Source organism: Meriones unguiculatus, chromosome 11 (assembly GCF_030254825.1).
Source record: "Meriones unguiculatus strain TT.TT164.6M chromosome 11, Bangor_MerUng_6.1, whole genome shotgun sequence".
Lineage (NCBI taxonomy): Eukaryota > Metazoa > Chordata > Mammalia > Rodentia > Muridae > Meriones > Meriones unguiculatus.
Window position 1 is genome coordinate 97,899,999 of NC_083359.1, and position 24,776 is coordinate 97,924,774.

At 48.5% G+C, this 24,776-nt stretch overlaps 1 protein-coding gene across 3 annotated transcripts; it reads right to left on the bottom strand.

Moving 5' to 3' along the window:
• Nucleotides 1–15,966: 15,966 nt before the first annotated feature.
• Nucleotides 15,967–24,708, bottom strand: LOC132646408 (basic proline-rich protein-like). Of its 3 annotated transcripts, XR_009584656.1 has the most exons (4): nucleotides 24,068–24,708; nucleotides 21,416–21,744; nucleotides 20,716–20,789; nucleotides 15,969–16,086 (listed from the first exon to the last, which is right to left on the bottom strand). XR_009584656.1 is itself a non-coding variant. In XM_060364773.1 (2 exons), exons 1-2 carry the CDS (start codon nucleotides 24,706–24,708, stop codon nucleotides 21,678–21,680), a joined length of 708 nt encoding a protein of 235 aa, XP_060220756.1. In that variant the 3' UTR covers nucleotides 18,489–21,677. The 3 variants fall into 3 exon arrangements, 1 of the variants encoding a protein (XP_060220756.1); XR_009584657.1 differs by lacking the exon at nucleotides 20,716–20,789 and having other exon boundaries at nucleotides 15,967–16,086; nucleotides 21,579–21,744; XM_060364773.1 differs by lacking the exon at nucleotides 15,969–16,086 and having other exon boundaries at nucleotides 18,489–21,744.
• Between the last annotated feature and the right edge of the window lie 68 nt (nucleotides 24,709–24,776).

Genomic DNA, 24,776 nt, shown 5'->3' on the forward strand with positions numbered 1-24,776 from the left:
ATGACAGAAAGCGTTGAGAGGGAAGGGCTGTTTCTCCAACTAAGCCCTGCCCCTTAGTTTCTATCACCTGGCAATAGTCCATTCAATAATGAACCCATTGATGAACAATTGCACCCATAAAGTCAGAGCCCAAGTGATACACCTCCTCAAAGCTGGATCTGTGCACAGTGCATCCTTCATAAGCCCTTGGCAGAAGTTCAGATCCAAACTTCAGTACAGACTGTAAGATGAGGGGTTTGGTGTAGATGATGTATTTGTGGGTAGTCTCCAGAAACATGTGAGTAGGGAAGTAAGACAGGGAAGGGATGCCCTCCAGAAAGGAAGGCATCTGAGAACCTCTTGTAGTTACTTTGGGATGTTCTTCCCTTCAGGGTTATACCAATGAGGCAGTGGTGTCATTTCTAATTCTTATCAGGCTCTGGGATGGGAGGGGTTAATTCTACAGAGATTCATCTCCCTTTTGACAAACTTGGATGCTGGGAACATCTTTAAGCAGTGGAGTCCAAGCTAAGCTGCTCAACAGGAGAGGCCCCAGGGATGATGAAGTGGATAGGGGTAGAGATTCCCCTCCTCACCCTCACACTTGGAGAAACCTCAGAGACCCCACAGCTCACACCTTACCTTACCTCCCTTGTTTTGCAGCATGTATTCCTAAAGATGTGCATTCTCATGTCTTCATGTCTGTGTATTCCTTGCATTAATCTTTGCTCTTAGGCCAGCTGAGAACACTGATTGTGCTAGGTAGTTTTATATCAACTTGACAAAAGCTAGAGACATCAGAGAGAAGGGATCCTAAACTGAGATCCAGCTGTAGGTAAGTGTGTAGGGTATTTTCTTAATCAGTGATTGGTGTGGGAAGGCCCAGTCCATTTGTGGGAGGGCCACCCCTGGAAAGGTATCATGGGTTCTATAAGAAAGCAGACTGAAAAGTTAGGACAGAGCACAGGGAGTCATAGGGAAGAGTTAGGGGATAGGAGGACCTGGAGGGCACAGGAGCTTCATCCAATAGAGCCAACTAACCTGGGCCGGGGGAGGGGAGTTGTTGCAGAAACTGATGCACCAACCAAGGACCATGCATGGAGAGGACCCAGAATCCCCTGCTCAGAGGAAGCTGATAGGCAGTTCAGTCTCCACGTAGATTGCCTAGTAAGGGGACCGGGGCTGTCTCTGACATGAACTCTGTTGCCCTCTCTTTGATCACCTTCCCCTGGTGGGGTGGCCTTGCCAGGCCACAGAGGAAGAGGATGCAGGCAGTCCTAATGAGGCTTGATAGAATGGGGTCAGATGGTAGGGGAAGAGGGTTCCCCCTTTTTGAAGACTAGGAAGGGGGGCAGGGGGAAGGGGGAGGGAGGGTGGGACCAGGAAGAGTCAAGGGAGGGGGCTACATTCAGGATGTACAGTGAATGAATTATAAAAAAAAATAAATTTTAATTAAAAAAGCAGGCTGAGCAAGCCATGAGGAACAAACCAGTAACCCACCTCCCCAATGATCTCTACAGTAGTTTCTGCCTCCAGTTTCCTGCCCTGTCTGAGTTCCTGTCCTGAATTCCTTCAATGATGAACAGTGATTTGGAAGTGTGAGACAAATAAACCTTTTCCTCCCCAAGTTCCTTTGCTCATGGTGTTTCATCACAGCAATGATAACCCCAAATAGGACACTAGCTTCGTGTATTAGGTGCTTGCTACAGAGAATGTCATTCAATATGATGTAATCCTTATAAAAGCACTATGGGCTGACTAAAATGATCATCTCTACCATGCAGGTGAAGACACTGAGGCTCTGTGCGGTGAAGCAAAAAGTGTGAGAGGGGCAAAAAGCTAGCAAGCGGCAAGGCTGTCTCTTGATGCTCAGGTGTGGCTCCAGAGCCTAAGGTGCCCACTACAATTCAACACCTCATAGTATTAATACTTCTCAACACCCTAGAAACAGCCTGTCCTCATTGCTTCCTAATCCGAGAGGCATCACCCTCCCTGGCCTACATAGATGGCATTCCTTTTCATACCTCTGTCTTTTTATAGCTGGTGTAACTGGCAGCATATCCACTTACTTCATATGACTTCCTTTTCAAACTGTGAGCCCCTTTCTCTCATCCTCACTGCCTGGACCATCGCCCGACCTGGAGTAAAGCCTCTATTAGCTTCTACAATTAGAATTCAGTTGAGCACATAAAATTTTGACTTTGTTTTCATGCAATACACACGAACAGTGAAGGATCAGATGTCTTAAAATAAGGCATGTTCCAGTTTTGATATTTCTGGGGATATTGGACTAGGTGGAGAAGAGACAGGAGACTTTGCTAAGCACCATGGGAAATGAGAACATTGAAGAAGTCCTTGTTGCCTGGGAAAACAAACAGCAGGAGGAGGAGGATCATGTCAGTCCCTCATTTAGACCTGTCTGCAGAAAATGAAGATTAATATATTCAGATAGGAAAATGGCTTTCCAGGAAACATTGGAAAGAGAGAGAAAGTAATAATATCTAACAGTTATTAAGCATTTATTATGTACTAAACAGCATACTGGGCTTTTTTTCATGTTATCTCATTTAATCCCCACAAAACCCTTGTAATTAGTCACTGTCATGCTTTCCAGCCTACAGCTGAAAATGCTGACACCCACAAGGCTAAGGGCATGGGACTAGGAGGTGATGAAATGTAGATGCCAACTCAGATAGTCTGACCTAACTCCAGGGTCCAAGTGTGCTGTTTATCACTGTTGGCAGGACAACCACAGGTATACTGTGATATCACCCAGGAGGCTTTTACCATTATTCCAGAGGTGAGTTGAGTTTTGCACTGTTGAATTTTATTTTTCATTGACCTTGAAAAGGGAGCAGAGTGTAAACAGAGCACTTTTTAATGCCACTATTTGGTCTCTGCCCCAAGTCCTTCCTGCTTCTGTGCATGAGAGTTCTGCATAAAGCTGTCTTGCTGGGTGGCCCCTCAGCCCTTCCCATGTGACTGCCCTGTGGAAATCACCACTGGGCACCACTGAACGCTTAGCCTCTTCCTGCCGTTATTCATGTCAGGTTCGGGGACTTCTCCCTGATGAATGCTGGTGGTGCTTGAACATCCTGTCTCCTTGTCCTGTAAAAAGCGGTTCTTATTTCTTTAAACTGTGCGAACTGTGACCTGTGTGCCTCCTCCCATCTCTCAGTAATCTCGTACACGTATTTGTTCCTTGGTAGGCTTCTTCCCTGAACATGGTGCACCAAAACTGTGGCGTGGGATCGGGTACTAATTCACTGTGCGTCCCTCCCTCCCCAGGCCTGTTGTCTAGCCAGGGAGAGAGAAGTACCAGTGTACCTCACCGTACATATACCTGTGGCCAGTATTAGGGCGAGTGATGGCAAAATGCTGTGGGCAGTGTGCTCTTCCTGTCCTCATTGCTAGGACAGAAACCCTGTCAGAAACAGGGGAGGAAGTCCCGTGTGGGTTCACGGTTTTAGAGGACACAGTCCACCATGGCGAGAAAGGAGGGCAGAGCAGGGCAGGGCATCCCAAGTGCATTCCAGTGCCCCTCCCACAGCAGCTGGATCTGGAAGTGGGGGGCAAGACTCCCTCTAGTGACCTATGCCAAGGATGCCACTTGGAGGTTCCACAGCCTCCTAAATCAGTGCCAGCAACTGGGGACCAAGTATGCAGACATGAGCTTGGTGTAAGGGTGGGGCTTTCTGTATCCAGACCAGAACAGACACATAAGCCAAGGGAGCCCGCATGTGAACTGCTGTAAAGGACCAATGGAACTTTCCCAGAGAGCTGCCCTGGGTAGTATTCTGTGGCGGGATTGTAGCATAATTTATTTACTGAGTCTCCTTTAAGGAGCACCGAGGTTTTCAATCTTTCAGAAATTCTGGCTTAAATAGCAGTGGTGGGGCTGTCTCAGGGAGAGCATCTGTGGAGGGCACAGAACTGTAGGAAGCTGACCGAGGCTTCCTCAGACAGATGCAGAGTTCCAAGTCATGAATCTTCCCTGGCAAGGGGAGAGCGTCCGTGTTTCGTCTTTCTCTTTTGTACCATAAATTCCAAAACCTTTATTTATGTTTCCCTAAGGCTTTCAGTCACCTTGAATACCTGGTTAAAAGTCTTTCTTTGTCTTGAACTATATACATGGAGATTGATGCTGGCAAAGTGGCGGGAGAGCTGGTGCTGTAGAGATGTTTGTCGGCTAAATTCCTGGGAAGAGCTGTATAATAAAACCCCTCAGCTGATGACGGTGTGCTGCACAGTGCCAGAGTTGTTTTCCCTCCTACTTCTCTTCTTGAGGCTAATACTTACAATGCCAGCCAAAATTTTATACGACACTCAGAAATATCAGTATAAAAGCCTTTAGGCCCCGTAAAGAAAATTCTCTTCTTCATTTTTTTCCACTGATACTGAGACACTCCTAAAGGCATCCAGGGCTGGGCAGTTCTTGCAAAGTCTGTCACTGTGTCTGACTTATATAGGTAAGTGATAGAGAAATTAAAATACAAGCACATGCTTAGTTTTCCCTCCACGCTGGGGACGGAACCCAGTGCTCCATGCATGCTAAGCATGTGACATGCCACTGAGCTACACCCCAGGCCCTCACTTAGTTTTAAATATGCCCCAGGTGAAAAATGATGATCATCAGGGTAGGCACATTACTCAAACCAAAGCCTCAGTCCTGGCACCTGATAATCACTAACATTTAAGTAAGTTTAGCTGTGAGAGGGTCCTGTCCTGTCTGCCATGTCCACTCCATACTGCCACTGAGCTGACACCTGAAAGACCCTACAGTCAGACAGAAAGCGAAGGGAGGAAAAGATGAAGGGAAGTTAGGACGGTCCACGGCACTTACAAAACATGGCTGGGATGGAAAGTGCAGAGCAGCTCCTTCTAGGGAGATCCCAGTAATGCAATTATTGGTTTGTTTGTTGTTGTTTTGGTTTTCTGACACAGGGTTTCTCTGTGTTGCCCTGGCTGTCCTGGAACTTGCTCTGTAACCAGGCTGGCCTCCAGCACAGAGATCCACCTGCCTCTGCCTTCTGAGCGCTGGGATTAAGGGTGCGCATCACCACGTCTGACCCTCAGTATGGGAGGCATGAACTCTACCCCTAAGCTACACCCACTTTATGAATGGTAAACATAGGAGAGAGAGAGGGTGGGGGAGGCCAAAAGCAGGCGGTGAGGATACCTGAAGGTCTTTGAAGTTCACCCCTGCAGCATCCTCTGGAGAGCAGAGAGAACCCCAGATATGACCTTCTAAGCCTTTAGCAACCAGTGAGAACTCTGGGATATGCCCTAGGTACCTGCAGCCCAGGGGCAAAGACATGTAGACAGAGACCAACTCATGCTCCTGGTTGTTACGAGAGGTTTGAGAACTTCAGATTGCAAGAATGATGGGCAACAGAAAAAAAAATCATGGGTAGCTTCAAAATTTGTCACAATGAATATTTATGATGAATAAGAGGAAATTATGCACTTTTGCCAAGGCGTAGCCATATTTCAGTAAAATAGTGTCTTGCTTTTGATGGTTGTAATGGTGATAACCCACACAAATTTGAGTGTAAACTTCAAGGTTAACTCCAAATTCCTTTTCCAGAAAGTAATAACAAGAAGCTGGGGGGTGGGGGATGGAGGCTGGAGAGATGGTGCAGAGGTTAAGGGCACTGGCTGTTCTGCCAAAGATGCCGAGTTCGGATCAGGAGCAACCACATAGTGGCTCATCAGCATCTATGATGAGATCTGGTGCCCTTTTCTGGCCTGCAGGCACACATGCAGGGAGAATACTGTATAAATTAACAAATAAATTAATTAAAAAAAGAAGCTGGGGAGCTTGTTCCTTTGTCACTAAGAATGCCGGGGCAACAGGTTCTGTAGGCTCATCCCATAAATGTACAAGTGTCTACTGTACCCGTGCCGGGATCTGCATTGCTTTGTGCTTATGTTTGTCTTGCCATGCTGTGGGTGGCGTGTGGGCCTCTTAAATGCTAGGCTAGTGATCCGCCACTGAGCTGCACCGTGGCTTTGCCTCGTACCCCACGCACCATCTTCCATTCTGCTTAGTGGTGTTATTTTCAACATTTCAGAAATTGTGAATTAAATTACCTGGGACATTCGGTCCAGATCTAAGCAGAACTCAGCCTCTTCGTTCCTTTCTTTTGCCTCATCGATTTTTGCTTATCCTCGCTTCACTGCGTCACAGGCACGTGGTTTCGGCTGTGTCTCTGGTGTACCTGAGACTGAATGTCTAGCAACTGTTGTCATTTCTTCATCTCTAATATATATATGAAAACACCTGCCTACTTGTGAGATAGAAGCCTTTTCATAATAATAATAGTAATAATAATACACAGAGACAGGGTTTTCTCTGTGTAGCCTTGGCTGTCCTGGACTTGCTTTGTAGACCAGGCTGGCCTCAAACTCACAGAGATCCACCTGCCTCTGCCTCCCCGAGTGCTAGGATTATAGTCATGCTCTACCTTTGAACTTTTCAGGTAACTTTTTAAAACTAACTTTACGCTTTTAAGCTCACTTTCCAAATACGATGGAGCCTGATGGTCAGAACCTGAGTGATGTGGGCTGAAGGGATTGCCCTTTAGAGCAAGGACGGACTCCACCCACCCCACCTGTGATTCAACTAGACCCTTCCCTGTCCAACACAGAGCCTGACTTAAAAACTACAGGAGGGCAGTGTTGGTAGGAATGATGTTAAGGCAGGTCAAACATAAGTTTGTCAAGCATAAACTTCTGCTTCCAAAATATTTAGAGCAGATATAATTCAGAATCTTGTCAATTAAATATTTATTTATTTATCTGTTTATTTATATTTTATGTGTATGTGTGTGCCCCAGTTTTTGTGTGTGCACCACTTGCATTCAGTGTCAAGAAAAGGTGTTGGATCCCATGGAGCTGGAGTTTCTGGTGGCTGGGGGCCACCAGACCTGGGTTCTGGGAACCAAATCCAGGTCCCTTGGAAGATCAGCAGGTGTTCTCACAGAGCCATCTCTCCAGCATATTTTATTAGTTAAGGAACACATTTTTAGCATATTTTCAGGAAGTTTTATTTAAATTTTTTAAGATTTATTTATTAACTGTACAGTATTCTGTCCGTATTTTTGCCTGTAGGCAAGAAGAGGACACCAGATCTCATTATAGATGGTTATGAACCACCATGTGGTTGCTGGGAATTGAACTCAGGACCTTTGAAAGAACAACCTGTGCTCTTATCCTCTGAACCATCTCTCCAGCCCCTCATTTAACTTTTTATGAAGGTCTAATAAACAAGTAATGTAATAGAGAAACAGCTGTATATTGCACAGTCTTTGCACTTTTATTTTATGAGCTACACATGTGATCTTTGTTACTGCAAGCAAGAGGAAGCTCACCCTGGTAAGGAGGGATCATGGGTTTCTATGCAACTGAGCAAGAGACCCTAGATCAGATGCAGTTTGATAGGGTCATAACCATCAGTACCCAGCCCCGCTTCTGTTACTTTGGGTTGGCTCCACTTTTATGTATTTTCTTCCCTCATGCTATCAGCATGGCTGGGGTTATAGCCTAGTGGAAGAGGGCTTGTCCAGCATGCATGAGCCTTGGGCTTTATTCCAAGCATTCTCTCCCTCCCAAACACACACACACACACACACACACACACACACACACACACACACACACACACACAGTTTATCTAGGCATGGTGACACATACCTTTAATCCTAGCACTTGGGGAGGCAGAGGCTGGAGAATATCCCAAGTCTGAAGCCCACTTAGTGTACATACTAAGTCCCTGTCTCAAAAGCCCAAATATAAAGCAAATAACCAAATAAATTCAGATGGCTGAAATCAACTCCTTAACTCTCCCTTGGAGAGATCCTCCATGAAGACAATGATTCCACGCCTACTCCTGACCAGTGTTCTTGAACCGTATTGTCATTTGAAGGGCTTATTATAAGCCTCAAGGTGCTCTGGCCTGTTGTTCCCCACCCCACAGCTCCAGGCAGAGTTGGTCTTCCACCGGAATGCCACAGAGCTGGGAAAGACGAATGTCTCACCCAGCGCCGGGCAGAAATTAATGAAGATCTTCTGTGGTTCCCATGCCTCTCAGAGGAGGGAGACCAACTCCCGCCATCTCCAACCCTAAGGAGCATCACTGAAGCATCCGGTTCCCCTTCTTGATCCAATCTTCACTTCCCTAGCTCCTTTTGGTTTTTGTTCATTGGTTTGAACAAGGTCTCACGAAGCTCTGGCTGGCCTGGAACTGGCTTTGTAGATCGTGCGGGCTCACGCTCATGCTCACAGAGATCAGTGATCCACCTGCCTTTGCTTCCCTAATACCAGCATTAAGGCCTGAGCCATTATCACTGGTGGCCTCCTTAATTTTTGACTCTTCTCCACACCTTGCCATGTCTGACTGTGTTCTCCATATTTGCCCAAACAAGAAAAGTCATTCTTTGTACTTAATTTGCTTCTAAGTATCTGAAGGTGAAGCCATGGATATGCAGAATCTTAAGTGAAGGTAAAAGTTATGAGGGAATTACTTAGCAACACATTACAGCTCACAGTTAAATGTCTACTGACCCATTAATATGCTTCCCATATTACAAGATTTAGCCTTTCAAAATGTAGAGCTCAGTAGCTGTTCGTATGTTCAAGCGTGGGGTGCGGTTGCTCCCATATTCCTCTCAGTGCTGGCTTTGCTACATCTCCTCCACCCGGGCAACCACAGGCCTGCTGTCTCTCTGTGGGTTTGCATGCTCTGAGCGCTTCCTACAAACGGAGTCACAGAATGTGTGGCCTTTGTGTCTGGCTCCTTTCATTTAGGACGAAGTTTTCAAGGTTTGTCCATGTTGTGATATGCTCAAAAGGCCTTCAGTTTCAAGCAGTCAAGCCCCACCTGTGAGTGGCAGCATTTTAAACGTGTGGATTTTGGTAAGAAAAAGTTATTCACATTACTCTCTTGGATGTCTGCAGGCGGTGCACACATAGGCCAGAAGAGGGAACCAGATCCCTGGGAGCTGGAGTCATAGGAGGTTGTGAGCCGTCAGACAAGGGTGCTGGGAGCTGAACTCAGTCCTCCGGAAGAACAGTAGATGTTTGTAACTATTGCGCTGTCGCTCCAACCCCTTCACCTTGTTTTCTGAGACAGGGTCTCTCACTGGGCTGGGGCTCACTGAAGGGGCTAGGTTAGAGGGCCAGCAAGCCCATGGATCTGCCTGTCTCTGCTTCTCCAGTGCTGGGGTCTAAGTGTGTGCTACCACATCTAGCTTTTTTTTTTTTTTTTTTTTTTTTTTAAAAAAAAACATGGGTTTTGGGATCCAGCTTGGGCCCTCATGTTTTTCTGGCAAGTACTTAACAATGAGCCATTTCCTCAGCCATATTGTAATATATTTTAAAATTAATATATGACATTCTCATACATAGGTAATACACTTTGATCATATTCAGCCCCTATTGGCAACTCTTATCTTCCCTCTTCTGCTGGTACCCCTTTTCTCTTCAAATAGCTCCCCTTCGATTTTCATGTCTTATAAAATGTAGATTCTGAAAATGAGAGAAGAAATGTGATATTTATCTTTTTTAGTATGGCTTGTTTCTTTTCACACCGTGATCTCTAGATCTCTAGTTCCATCCATTTTCCTGCAATGACCTAATCTCTTCTTTACAGTTGACTAAAGCTCCACTGTGTGTGTGTGTGTGTGTGTGTGTGTGTGTGTGTGTGTGTTGTATCACATTTTCTTTATTTGTTCATCTGTGGTTGGTTCATTAGGTTAGTTTCATATCTTGGCTATCATGACTAGTACGTCAATAAACACCGGTGTTCCTGTGGCTTTGTGGTATGCTAACTTAGATTCCCTTCAGTCTGTATCCAGGACTGCTATACCTGAGTGGTAGGTGGATAAGGGCTTGGTCTCAGCCTTGGAGTGCCGAAGGGGCTTTACGAAGTGTGGCCTGTTTGGGGAAAGCTAGGTTATTCTGAGAATTACTCTTGGAGGAGATGTGGAGATCCTGGCCCCTTTGATTTCCTCTCTGTGGCTTCCTGGGTGGCAATGAGGAATCAGTTGGGCTCCACTGAATGCCCCCAGCACCACTATGATAAGAAGGCCTTTGCTGGCCACTGAATGGGACCAGACTTCATGAGAAGTACAGATGGAGCCACAGTGGTCACCCTCAGACACTCTGGTAGTGGGGTGCTGGGAAATGCTCAGGTGGGGAATGGTTTGACAGTAGAGCCAGTGGGATTTCTTGATAAGCTGACTGTGGTGAAGGAAAGAAAAAGGAACCAACGATGACCCCTGACATCGGAGCTGTAAGTGGAGAGATAGCAGCGCATGGACAGGAAAGCAAAGGCTTTCAGGATGGCTTTCAGCGTTGATCAGCAGGAGCTGGGTAGGAGATGTGGTAAGTTAAAGATGCCTATTTAGCAACTAGGTACAGATGTCGAGTAGAAAGCTGGACATGAGGACTGAAGAAAGGAACTTGGGGGTCACCCACAGATACTTAAAGCCATAAGATAGGTAAAGCCACCAAGAGGTGGAGGAGAGATCGAAAAGTGGCCAACAGATGAAGCCCCAGTGTCCTTTCTGTCACGTGCAGGAAGAGGGACAGGCAGCACAAAGGTTACAGTAAAGGGGGTGATGGGGAGTGCGGCAAGAGAAGCTGGAAAAGGGATCCGGAGTCCAGTGAGGAACAGGCGACAGTGGTGGGAGGGTGACTAGCCTTGTCAAAGAGCATCAACATCTGGCGCCTAGTGCTGGCCCCACCTTCCACAAGCCAGGAAGCACGAGCCCGTTCTTATTTTTATAAATGTCATCGCTGTGAGGAGGGAGTAAGGAGTGTGACAAATAAACGCTAAGCCTTCATGCTCCATCACACGGAGTAAAGAGCTGCTTCTCAAATGGTAAATCACAAAACTGCTGCTTAAGCACATACATACAGCTCAGAAAAGATTCTCCCAAAGTGCCAAGAGTTGCCTGTAGGAGAGGCTGGGCAGAGGGCACACAGCCAGGACAGGGGATTTCAGAAATGAGCCTTTGCTAGTATGTGATTTTTAAACTCTCATCTATGTAATTCTTTTGTAAAGACAATGTAGAGGGCACTGAAGGCCTCCTGTGCATGGGCTCACACAGGTCTCCCGTCCAAGGACCTCCGCTTGAGTGCAGATTGTCTTAGTCTCTGCTGTTGCGGCTATTTGTCAGGCTGGGGAATAAATCACAGTCCTTACATGTGGTAGGCAAACATTTCGGTCCTGAGCTATATCCCTCCCCTACCGCTTTTTGCTTTTTAATTTTGAGACAGGGTGTCACTAGGATGCCCAGGCTGTCCTTGAACTTGTACACATCCTGCCTGAGCCTAGGGCATCTCATTCTTACTCACTAGGCTCTTTGCTGGCCCAGTGACAGGAGCCCTGCCCTGTGAAGGCTAGAAATGACCAGGTCTGTGGGGGAAGAGAGAGAGAGAGAGACAGGAATGAAGTAATTAGATCTTTTTCTCCCAGGCTATCTCTCGTGCCTACTCCCTTCTGCTGGAGTTGCATAGCAAATGAGCTTCGGTAGCCTTCCCACCCCCACCACCCTATCAACCCCCAGTACAAGGTCCTCCGTCCCACCCAGGCTCAGAAAGACCAAGAACCTTCCTGCATTAGAAAATGAGAATTCTCAGGAGATGAACAGAAATGCAGGTAGAAAATGACTGAAATTACTGGGTATCAGGAGGGATGATGACCTGGGTGAGAAAGAAGATGTGGAGGGAGGGCAGGGTGAGAGTGTCTGCCGCTCGGTAATGACATGATCGCAGCTGTTTGCTTATTTTCCTCTGGCTTTTACTCCAAATGAGCAGTTCTGGCTGTCACATGGTGCAGGGCGAAGTATAACTCCAGCATTCATAATGGAAGCTCCCAGGGCGGTGGTGGTGAGGGGGCCCCCCCAAGAGTCCCTGGTGTGATGCCGAGGGGCTGGCTAGGAAAGCTGAAAGGGAGAGGATGAGAGGTGGGCAAGAGAAGAGAGGAGAATCAAGCAGTCACTGACAACTGAAGTGACGGAGGAGGGGACAGGGTGCAAACAGGTGTGGTGAGGAGTAGCTGTCTGAGTTGTGGGTTTGGCCTTGTTTTCTGAGGTGATATAATGGGCCAACATGTCAGCATCCCGAAGCTTCCAGGAGAGATGCTCATGAGCTCGGCATCTTAAGAGTAAATGAGCTTCCTTTCTCACAATCTGGATCCAGAGAGTCAAGCCTTGGGTGTCAGCAGGGCCACAACGCTTGTGCAGTCTGGGGAGGGCCCTCCTAGCCCTTCCTGTTCCTATGGCTTCAGGCATTCCTCGGCGTGTGCCAGGGTGGCCTGGGCCTCTCTGCGTTCTTTCATAGCTTTCCCCTTTGCCTGTTTTCTGTTTCCCCTACTCTGGAGGAGGGAGGAGGAGTATCCAAATCCCTTTTTCACTTGGCCAATAGAGGTGTCAGTGTTTCATCACTGCCGCCTGAGCCTCAGTGAGGGCCAAAGACTCCCAGCCCACTAACAGCTGGGAAGTGGGGCCCAGATGGTAAGAAAGAATGTACTGGACATGGGTCATCGCGCCGACTAACTCAGCTTTCCACAGGACTGTCGACTCTCTGGTTCAGGTCCTGGCTCGGGAAAATGTTCACGTCCTTACCTCTCTCTCACTCCTCATCTGCCTGCCGAATTCTACCTGCAAATGACCAGCCAACATAGCTGAACCCGGAAGACTGTCTGCCATTCGGAATAAGCCAGTCACAGAATGACAAATATTTGCTTTGTGGTTCCACTTCTCTGAGGTGACTGTGGTAAAGTCTGCCTGGGGTCTGTGGAACAAAAGGAAAGAAAGGCAGAGAGAAGCACTATCTTCCCTGTCTATCTATCTATCTATCTATCTATCTATCTATCTATCTATCTATCTATCTATCTATCTATCTTCGTATTTATTTGTGATCTGGAGTTTGAGTCTGTCTTAGTTGCTTTTCAGTTGCTGTGATAAAGAATGCTGACCAGAAAGAAGGGTTTGTTTTGGTTCACAGATTAAGGCACAGCCCATCATGGCAGGGAGGTAAAGGGGCTTGAAGCCTCTGGTCTTGACTTACATCCACAGTCAAGAAGAAGAGGGCAAGGAATGCATGCTCAGCTGGATTTCTCCAGTAACCCAGTCCAGGATTCTGGCTAGGGACCGCTGCTGCCCAACTGGGTGGGTCTTCCCACTTCAGCTGACGCCATCAAGACAGCCTCCCACAGATCCTTCAACTTGACAATTACTATAACTGTCCTAGAACACCTGCTTTCTTTGTGATGTTGGGCACATTATCTAGCCTGTTTGTGGTTGGGGATCTCTCCTATGCTAACTTTCCCAGGATAGGCTAGAGGTGGGGGCATTACAATCATTTAATCTAACCCTTCTGAAAAGCCAGCTGCTCAACACTGATGTTCTGCACTGGCAGAGATTTAACATTGTGCTAGAAGAGCCCGCAGGGAGGGACTGCAAAAGCCAGCTGACTTTGAAACCATCTTCCTCACCATCCGAGGCAAACCCAGCGCTGCTTTTGTAGTCTTTATTTCCATCTTGAACGCTTGCCTGCACTTTCTTGAATTCAAACCCACCACTCCTAATTGTAACCTCTTCTCCCTAAGTGCATGTTTTCTTTTTTTGCTTTCACCTCAAGAAATGAACTCACAGATGCCCTTTTTATCAGAGTTGTTGTAAGACTTTCTACCTGTAGGGTCCACATGCTTTTTTCTTTATTTTGTGTGTGAGCACACATGCATCTGTGAAGACCAGATGCTCACTCTCAGGAGCCACCCACTTTGTTTTCTGACACGGGGTCTCTCTTTAGTTTGAGGCTTGCCTAGTAGTCTAGGCTGGCTTTCCGGGGCACACGGGAGATCTGCCCCTCTCTGCCACCCCAGAGACGATGATAAGAACATGCCACCATGCCTGGATTTTTGATATGGGCTCTGCGGATTAAACACAAGTCCTCATGCTTGCATGGCAAGCATTTTACTAACTGAGTCATCTTCCCTGTTCTTTGTTTATAAGTTTTTTAAGTTCCTGTGATCACAGACTCAAGTTACCATTGGGCTGTATCCAATGTTCACATAAGAATGTGATGCTGTAGATTAAATTTTCAGCTAAGCTATTTCACAGGAAAAAAAAAGTGAAAACAAAACAAAATATTTCATTGGTTGAGAGTGTGGCTTAGTAGCAGAATTCCGGCCTAGCATCCATGCGACCTGGGCTTCTGCCTCTACCCCTTCCGTCTTCCAAAGTTTTGATTATGATGCACAGACTTACTCTACAAACAATGAACCAGAGGCACAGGAGCTAGAGTCTTTAGAGGTCATTAAGGTGGCCACTGACAAGGGAACACATGGTCTCAGGCACTAAATGGCCATATCAACTCTAAAATTAGAGAGAGATGTAATTAACAATCACTGTGTGCCCTAGCATTGTATGGTGGCTGTTGACATTTTATAAGGAAGCAATACAGTTAATAGAGAAAGAGGGCTATCAAGCAGATGTGTGGATAGCCATGCTGGCTACATGTTAGGGATAAGGGGGCCTTTGAACACAGTTCCAGAGCAACGGGACGAGACTGGTTTGGATTGAGCTGAGTCTTCTGGGAAGTGGGTCTGCCTTGAAGGAGCAACAGCTTATAATAACTCTGAGCCTACTGCTTAATTTTTAAAATCACATTATTACTTATTTGTTATTTGTGTGTGTGTGTGTGTGTGTGTGCGTAGGCACACATGCCTCTGCACTTGCGCGGAGGTCAGAGGATAACTTGTAGTAGTCAGTTCCCTCGGACCTTGTGGGCTGGCCATGAGATCAAAGTCAGGCTTGGCAGCAAAGTGTCTTTACCCACTGAGCCTGTTGCTAGTCCAACCCTCAACTCCTTGTTTTTTCTTTACGGAAGGCCGCTTTCTAAATGTCTGCTAAAAGATGGGGCATTTAAAACCTGCTCTTCGCTGAAAGAAGTATGGCGCTCTGGCCCACTTTCCTGATTTTGGCTTCCTCGTCCTTTGGGGTTGTTTTCACACTTAAATTCACATTGAGGGGGTGAGGCTGACACCTCTCAGTCTGCTTGTCTTGTCTCTGCTTCTCATGTGCTGCTGTTTATTTCTCCTTAAAGATCATTTAGAGAGAGCTGGAGAGATGACTCAGAGGTTAAGAGTCATTCAAAGGTCCTGAGTTCAGTTCCCAGCAACCACATGGTGGCTCACAACCATCTGTAATGAGATCTGGTGCCCTCTTCTGGTGTGCAGGCCTGCAGGCAGGCAGAATATTGTATAAATAATAAAGAAATCTTTTAAAATATCATTTAGAAAGATGACAATTAAAACTAGGTGCTGGGGCACACCAATGATCCCAGCTGCTTAGAAGGCAGAGGCAGGAGGATTGCTTGAGCTCAGAGTTTCAGGGCCACCCTAGGTGATACAATGAGGCCCCCCCTCTAATCACACAAAGAGTAAGAGAGAGAGAGAGAGAGAGAGAGAGAGAGAGAGAGAGAGAGAGAGAGAGAAGTGCCAGCTAAGCCCAGAGCCAATGCTGGCCACAGGCTTCATTCTACCTCAGGCCCGTGTTAGAGCTGTGACTTTGGGCCCATGCACTTGTTCATCTCAGCTGAGCTCCCATGAAATTCAGAACAGGAAAGTACAGAACATTTAGCTTCTGGTGAAGTCTTACAGCTGCCTTAAAGTGAAAGCATGGAAAGGTGCCCAGATGCCAGGCACGGCTCCTTTGCTGCAGGACCCTGGGGTTTATTGCTCCTCATTCTTCCCAATTCCCCTTCTCCTCCACCCTCATCCCATTTTCCCACCTCCTCTTCTATGTCCCCTCCCCCTTCTGCTTCTTTCTTCTTCTGTTTCTTCTTTTCGCAGTGTGTGCTCACTGTTCTGTGCAGGCAGTGAACTTGGCCACGGGGATCTCCTCCCATGCCCTCTTCAGCTGTTCTTGCGCTGAGTAGCAGGACCTAGCAATGACTCCGTGACACCTCACCCTGCTGCCTGCCGTTCCCTGGAGACTCGGTTGCCTGGTAAAGCACACAGCAGGAGCTTGATTCTCCTGGGACTAGGTTCCTTCATCCTCGTGGAAATGAGAATGTTTCCTCCCTCACAGGTGGCTGCAAGAAATTATAAACCAATAAAGTGGTTGCTTAGCATATGGCTGAATGTCAAGGGTAATATAAATGCTTAATTTCACTTATTTAATAGTAGTTCAGTGGCCATATGATGTTGCTGTGGAAACCATAACTTCTGAATTTCCGGATACTTATCTATGCTATTGTTTTAACACATATTTTTACATTTAAATCCTGAGAATTTCTTTATTTCTTGAGGCAGGATCTAATTACATAGTCTTGGATGTCTGGAGCTGGCTACATAGACCAGGCTGGCTTTGGGTTTGAAGAGATCTGTCTGCCTCTGTCTCCCAAGTGCTAGGATTAAAGGCAGCCCCCCACTTCTGTGAAGTTTTTAATATTGGAAAAGAAATAAGAAGGATTAGAACTTGATCCACCTCAGCCTTCTTAGAGAAGCAGCATGAAGGGCCAGCATGCACACTGCACATTGTACTCACACGCACTCACACACATACACTGATACACACACATTCACACACATACGTGCACACACACAATCCAAATTAATAAGCACGAGAAAAAAAAGAAACTTGTAAGAATTGTTGTTGTTCCCCAACTCCGGAGCACCAAGTTATTCCACTCCCCACCCCCCAACTGTCTCTCATTCATGCATCCAGCATTCACTGACTCTTTCCATCTGTGTCCCTCCCTGCCTCCCTTGCTCTATCCATCCATCCCTATACACATTTTAATTCAGGGGTTGAATGGGCCACGTGAGAGTTGATCAGGACCGCTGATTTTCCCGTGCAGTTCGAACAGAAAGACTTGCTCAGGGCTGGGGTGGGTGGTGGTGGTGGTGGTGTAGATTGAGGTGTGACAGCAGCTCTGCGTGACTCTTAGGTAAGTGGGGAGTGACAGTAGGTACGTTTGCCATAGTGATGGCTACCACAGGCCCCACTTCTGCTGGTTCTTGGTTCAGGGAACAGACGACAAAGGGTCCGAGCACAGCAGCACTGTAGCAACACTGGCCTTGACCCTGACCCCTCTTGGAGCAGCTCCTGGGCTCCCACACTCCCTGCAAGTCCCTCTAGGTCCTAGCAGGTCAGCAGGTGGCTCCTTCTTCCTCCTGAGACCCCTGTGGCCGGGTTGGAGACAGCTGTGCCCCACCCCCGCCACAATGAGCTTACTCTGCAATTCCTTAGAGAAATCACAACTTTTTAATTAATCACACATTCTCCGTTTTTTTTTTTTTTTCTTTAAGTACTCTTCTATTCTTACCAGAAGTCAGCCAGTACCTCGACACTTTCCCCGAAGCTGGCGTTCAGAGTCCCAAGATCCCTGTGAAGATGGCATCCACGTGTCTGGGGCTGGACAGTGGAGTTCCTGAAGTGGCCACACGGGTGGGTTCTGACACTTTTGCTCCAGAGGAACGAGCATCTGGATTATTATCTTTTCTAAAGGAAACACACCACCTTCCTCCCTCTGCCATCTTCATCTTTCTTACTCATTTTCAGTGTCTGGAAATCATTTGGACTCCTCCAGGCCCCTCGGCTCAGCTCCTTTAACTGATGGAATGCTGATAGCTCTTAAACTGTCCCTCATTCTTGTTTCTTCTTTTCTCTCTTCCATCTCAATTAAAACAACAACAGCAGCAACACCAGCAAGGAAAAACAAACCAAAACAACCTCTGTTCTTCAGCTATGTATACATGTAAACTTCACTTTCATGTGTACTCAGCAACGTTTTCCTTGGTAAGTGTATTGAGTGATGCAACCATCGTGATAAATAGGTCCCAGAGCCTTTCTGCTGTCCCTTTCTGTGTCTTGTCTGAGGTCTTCCCTGTGCAAATTTACAGGGCCCACATCAAAGCCACCATCCTCATCAGTTTTTCATGACCCCTCCACTAGGACTGTGACTGTGACTTCCTCTGATACCCCGGATTGTTTTCCCATTTGTTTCTTAACTTAATCTTTTTACAGCCTGATCCCAGCCCTCCCCCTCCCAGTCCTGCCCTCATACTCATCTCCCTCCTTTCCCTCTCTCTTTTTTCTCAGAGAAGGGGAAGCCCCCAAGAGGTATCAAATCATCCAGGCACCTCAAGTCACAGCAAGACTAGAAGCATCCTTTCCGATTGGGGCCTGACAAGGCAGCCCAGTGAGGGGGAAGGTAACCAATGGGAGGCAACAGAGTCAGAGACAGCCCCTACTCCCATTGCCAGGGATCCACATGTTGACCACACTGTACATCTGCTGTATATGTGCAGGGGTCCAGATCCAGCCCATGCATGGTGTTTGGTTGGTGGTAAAATTATATTAAAATTTATTATTTTTAAGTATCCCTCTGTGTGTGTGTATGTAAGTGCAGTGCCCTCAGAGTCCACAAGAGGGTGTTGGATCCCCTGGGACCGGAGTTACAAGTGGTTGTGAGCTGCCAGGTGGGTACTGGGAATTGAGCCTGGGTCCTCTGCAAGAACAGTCAGTGTTCTTAACCACTGAGCATCCCTGACGTCCTGTATCTTAAATGAAGATGTTTTCAGGTTTGTCCTAGAGGAGGGTGTTCTGGCCTGTTAGCTGCAGGTTGGCTTTCTTCATATCCTGAACTTCTGCAGCTTTTCTGTTTCTTTACACTTCCCTTCTTCCCTCCCTCTCTCTCCATCTCCCTCCCTCCTTCCCTCCCTTTCTCCCCCTTTCCCCTCTCACTTCTGCTTCCTTCCAACGTGGACTCAAGCTCACTATAGCCAAGGCTAAGCCCAAACTGCTGATCCTCCTGCTTTCACCTTTCAAGTGCAGGCGCTGAAGCATGTACCCCAGCGACCCTGGTGTTCCTCGGTGGCATATCCCAGGCTTGTCAGATCCTGAGGCTGGCATGTTGACTCTCACTGTCCCCCTGTCCGTTCCTCTTTCAGCTGGCAGCTCCTTGTCTGACAACGAAAAGGACTACTCTGGCCACGTGGCATTTGCTAACACATCTTTCTCTTTACCTTTGTCTTCTGAGGTGGCAGTTTGGGGATGAAGTCAAGACTTAGAATTGGGCTGGGAGGCGGGACACTTGCTTAATCTGGGCAAACTTAGTTTCCACCCCCAGCACTGGGGCGGGGGGAGGAGATTTGGAACTTAGCACCAAAGGAATTTCTAGGCATAAAGTAATTAACCATTGAAACAATATTCTAAGAGTGAAAAAGCCTTCTTAGGCTCAAAGGACAATGGCTTCCACTAGAGTAGTGACCAAACACACAAATTAAAATCATGAGCTTGGCATCCCACACGCATGATCATATGGTCCCAGAACACCAGTAGATCATATGCAAATATCGTCTGCATATTCATCAAGATGCCACATGGACAGTGTAAGCTGCTTTAATTATCTCTCAAGGAGAAACCCAGCCGCCTCTGGCACGCGCACTCTGCCGGCTCCTTTGGCATGTTGCTGCCTGGACTGATATGGAAATTAGTTCAAAAGAAAGATATTAAAAAGGAGTGGAATCTGTTAGATTCTGTGTTCTGTGGAGCAATTAGGAATTGCCAGGCTGAACTGGGGCTTTTATTTCTAACGCCTACTTTTAGGCTTTCCAAAACACAATGACATAATATATTTTGGCTATAAATTTTATGAGCCATTCGTCTTTGAGATACAAACAAAGGAGAAGCTAAATGGAGTGCTGTGAAATATGAAGGCCCCAATGAAGCGTCCCCCAAGAAGTTATGTGCACTTAATAATTAACTAACAAGGAAGGATTATGAATTTCATTCTTAATCAGATAGTGGACTTGAATTTTTTCCTTTTTGTATTTTGTGGTCATGGAAGAACCAGAGACTCCATTTCTCACCCAAAAGTATTGATCGAATCAATAGTTCATAGATGGTTTGAACTATTATGAGTCTATATGATTTCTTTTCCTTCCTAAAGTAAGGTAATTAAAAAGGAGCCAAATCTTGAAATACTATCAACATCCTGGAATGTGAAGAAATGAGAGACATTCCATTGATTTTACCTATCCCTCTTTGCAAAGGTTTAGTTGTGTCATTGCGATTCTTCAGGCAAAGAGAAAATAAATCTATAGCTAGTCTCAGCTAGTCTTCCCTTGAAACTGTGTAACAGCCTCGGCTGGGATGTGGCTCGGTGGTGGAGCACCTGTCCAGTTTATGTGTGTGTGTGTGTGTGTGTGTGTGGCCTTGGGTTTCACCAGGAAAAAAAAAAGAATCCCATAGACTTACAATATGCTGAAGAAACCTTTGGCAATAGAATTAGGGAGCAAATACCTTACATACAAAATAAAACCTTCCAACAAAAATGATGATAAAATGGACAAGAACACCAATAACAAACCATTCAAAGCCTCCCGGCCACCCCCCAGAATGGTGAACAGCTGGCAGATATCGGGTGCTCAGCCCCGGAGAGGAAGGTTCTGTTGAGCACAGAGCCTAGGCTGCAGAAAAAAACCACTCCTCATGGTGTAGGTTGTACCTGCTGGTGTTCAGGGCTCTCAGTGGGTGTACGAGAGCAGAGACACCCTGGAGCAGACCCGGCCACGAGAAGGCTACCTTAAAGACTGTGTTAAGTAAGTTTCCTTCTGATCTTTAATGACATCCTTGAATTCTGAGACAGAGAAGGTCTCCAAGAGGCCCAGGAAAGCGGCATGCAGGTGATGAGAGAGCTGAATAGTGCTTTCACCTGCTTTGGGGCAGCTGAGCTCAGTCTCAAGTTCAAGATGCTTGGAAAACTCAGGACTTTCTGTAGCACCATATCTTAGGTATGAAGAAAGAGTATCGGGACAAAGAGACATTTTAGTTAGTTGTAATAAAAACAATTAAATAGAACTACCCTAACAAAGGAAGGGTAAAGTAGAATTATTCTATGGTAAGGAGTTTAAATGAAATGGAATAATGGAATATACAAATACACACACACACACACACACACACACACACACACACACACACACTCACGTGAGGAAATGTTCGCCGGAGAGGCTAAGAGCTAGTGAAATTAATAAGGGAACAATTGAAATGATGGGATCTGATAACAGGAGTAAAATGCCTAAAATGACCAGTAACCCATGTGTCATGCGCAAAGCACATGATGACAACATACACGCTGGAATCTCAGAAGGACAGAGAGATACAAAATGGGACAGTGGGACGGTTTGAATAAATAGTGGCTGAAAATGTCCCAAGTTTGGTGAAAATTTTATAGGTCAACCTTGTGGTCAGTGGAATGAGGAATGCCCCCACCCCCACCCCTGTAGGCTCATGCATTTAAACCCTTGATCCCGAGGTGGAGCACCCGTGTGGGGAGGTTTAGGAGAGGCAGCCTTGCTGGATGGAGGGCATCACTGGGATGGAGGCTTTGAGGGCTTATAGCCTGGTCTCACCTCTCTCTCTGTGCCTCCTGTGTGTGAATGGAATGTGATCTGTCAGTTTCACACCACCTGCCTTCTTCCCTGCTGCCATGTCTTCCCCACCATTCTGGCCTCTGAAACGATAAGCCAGAATGACCCATTTTCCTTCTAAGGTTGCTTTCGTCAGGGCACTTACCACGGCAGCAGAGCGGCAGCTGATACAAACTCTCTAAGCTGGATGGGCACAGATCCACACCCAGGAGCATCTTAGTCAAACTCCGAGAAAGTAAAATCTTCAAGGCACCCAGGGGAAAAGGACCACAGGACAGACAGAGGAATATCCATGACAGTTCACCTCTAATCTGAAAGGACAGAGCAGAGAGGACGTTCTAAAAGCAGCCCCCACTGAGAATTCCACACCTGGTTACACAGGCCTTAAACAGAGAGTAAGGCAGAGAAGCAGAATTGAGAGAATTTGCTGCCAGGAGTGTGCGAGAAACGCTAAAGGAGGAGCCCAGAGATGGCTCAGAGGTTCCAGCACGAGCAGAGGACCGGAGTTCAGTTCCCGGCACCCACATGGCAGCTTACAAATCGGCAACTCCAGTTCCAGGGGGTCTAGTAACCAGCTTCTAGAGGGAGCATGAGAGTACACACACACACCCCACACACACACCAACAAAACCACTTATACACATAATCTGAGAACAAGTACATCTTTAAGAAAGAAAGAAAGGCTAAAGGAAGTTCTCTAGAAAGAATTCAGTTGGAAAGAATTCAGTTTCTACGGGGGTTGGGTGGGGAATAGAATCCAGACATAAAAAAAACAAAAACAAAACAAAAAAAAAAAACAACAGCTGGGTAAATGCATGAACAAAACCACGTTTTCCCTAGTGCCTCGGAAAGACAGACTGTTTAAAATATAAATGAAACGATCATATTGTGGACTTTTTTTTTTTTTAACGTGTAGATTTAAATCATTAGCCCAAAGGACAGAGGTAAAATGAAATTGGGCCTGCTGAAAGCGTGCGTTTTAATGAAGTCTGCAATGCTACCTCTAAACAGCCCAGGCGAAGTCAAAGAGTCATCTGAGAGTCATTAGAGCCAGAAACCCACTCAAAGGGCGAAAGAATACGAAGACATTATTCAATTAACAAGAAAGGCAAGCAGGAGGGAGGAATGTAAGAGAGCAAAATAGGAAACAGACCCATGCAAACAGTAACAGGAAACCCCAAACCCATGTTAGGCCAAACACAAAAGATGTATGGATTCTGTAGACAAAACCAAACCGAACCAAAACAACAACAACAAAAACAAAACAAAAAACAGTCAAGATCAGTCAAAACTTGATGTGTGGTGATGGAAGTTGGGATTGCTAATTGTTAATGGAGGTGGAGACTACGGGGGAAGAGGGACTTCTTTTCAGTGAAAGGAATTTACATCTTAATTTTCTGGCGGACTACATAAGATTGCATATACATACACAGATATTTATAGAAACTCGTTTCACACTTAAATTGTATGCATTTCCCTGTATGTAGATTCCACACCGGCTCTCTTGAGGAGCCGCCGGCTATGACATCTCGCCAACAGAGGGCGCTCGGAGCCCATCAAACACGCGGTGGACCGTGGGGACGTTGGGATGCACCTCAGCTTTCTGGACCCATCCTTCTCCAGGGCGAATCGCGCAGCTCCGCGGCGGCTCTCCCCCTTCGACACCCCACCTTTCCCACTCCGGCATTCACGGCATCGTCCATTTCACCTGGCCGCGTGCTGCCTGGGGGCTGAGAAGCCGCGCGTGGCCAATGGCGACGATCTTTCCCGCAGCACCCGGGCTGCATGCAGATGCTGCGGCAGCCGGCCGGCGCGGGCTGCCCGGAGGCTCCCCGTCCCCCTGGGGTCCCCGGCAGACGTGATCCCGTTGAAATGGAAAGTAGGCGCGTAATGGAAACTTCCACAGTGGTCGCAGCATCTTCCTTTTGACCCCCTCGCCTCGCTTCCCGAGGCCGCGAAAGACCCCGGGGGCACGGGCTGCAGAGGGCGCTGGGCGGGGACGGCCGCCCGGGAAGGCCGGCTGCGGGGCGCTGCCCCAGGGTTCCAGCACCCCGGACCGAGGTCCCCCGCTCCCTCCTTCCTTCCGCGGCTGTCCGGAGGGAGGCCATGGAGGCCCGCCGCGTCGCCCTCCAGCCCCCGCCTCTAGCCCCAGGCCAGGTCTTTCCGGGGTGCCGAGATGCCATTGCACCACACGTGATCCCCGCGCCCGGCCGCTCCTGCAGGAGGCGTCTCGCGGGGTGTTAATTAAAGGTCACCACAAAACAGACCCGCCGGCTCGCCACGAGAAACGTCCTCCCAGGGAATGAAAAACGACACCCCGGAGCAGCCACGTGTGGAGCCCGGCGTGCGCCGGCTCCCCGCGCTCCGGGGCGCTGCGCGGGGTGGGGGCGGGGCGGGGGGGGGGAGAACCGGACAGCCGGCGACAGCTGGGTGCCCCGGACACCCTCCCCCCGGGTCCGGGCGCTGACGGGCACAGGTGCCAGGGAGCGAGGGGGCCGACCCCCCGCCCGCGGCCCGCGCGGCTCGCGCCACACCCCCTCTCCAGGCCCGCGCAGTCCTCCCGCGCGCCTGTGCGGCGCGGCCGATCCCTCAGTTTCCCCGGCCCGGCAGCTGCGCGCTGGCTCCCCGGCTCACCTGTGCGGGTCTCGGGAGGTCTCCCGGGCATTAACAGGGACACCCTTGGGCCGGTGGGCCGGCTCGGCCCCCCCCTGGTGCTCAGACCCGGGTCCGGGGGGCGGGGGTGGGGAGGAGGGACCCCGAGCTGGCTGGGGCTGGGAGGGCGAGTGGAGGAAAGGTTTGCCAGGCAGGTCTGGGAGAACAAAGGGCGGGGGGTTAGCCCCGGCCTGTTTGCGGACTTGTTTGTGACTCAATCGGTTCGCGCGGCGGCGTTTCAAAGGGCCAAGCCGCGCGCCTCGCCGCCGGGAGGAGGAGAGCAGCTCCCGGGAGGGGGCGGGGAGGCCCGGGCGCCGCGTTTCCGCGCAGCGCGGCCGGCTCGGGGGCCGCAGGCTCGCGCGGTGGGCAGCGCCGGAGCCCCCGGCCTCGGGCCCGGAGCCAGCAACTTCCCCGCCCGGAGCCAGATTGACGACCCCGCCCCCCCCAGCTCCCGCCCCCGCCCCGGCTGCGCCTGGCGATGCCAGGCCCGGGCGCCCGGCCGTAAATGGCTCGGGGCTGGCTCGGCGGCGGCGGCCGGGCGGGCTCCGAGGCGGCGGGGCCGCGGCTCCCCAGGCTCCGCGCTGCGCCCGGGCGCACACGCGCGTCCTGACCGCCGGCCGCATCCCCGGCCGCGCACGGCCGCCCTCTCCACCGCCCTGCGCGCAACTGTCAGGAGGAAAAAACGGGCCGG

What these genes read in the sequence shown, in the direction of transcription:
- LOC132646408 (XM_060364773.1), bottom strand. Translation starts at nt 24,708, where the DNA reads ATGCGGCCGGCGGTCAGGACGCGCGTGTGCGCCCGGGCGCAGCGCGGA. An exon ending in ACCTCCCGAGACCCGCACAG is followed by an intron (nt 21,745 to 24,067) that starts GTGAGCCGGGGA and finishes CTGTCCTTTCAG; the next exon opens with ATTAGAGGTGAACTGTCATG.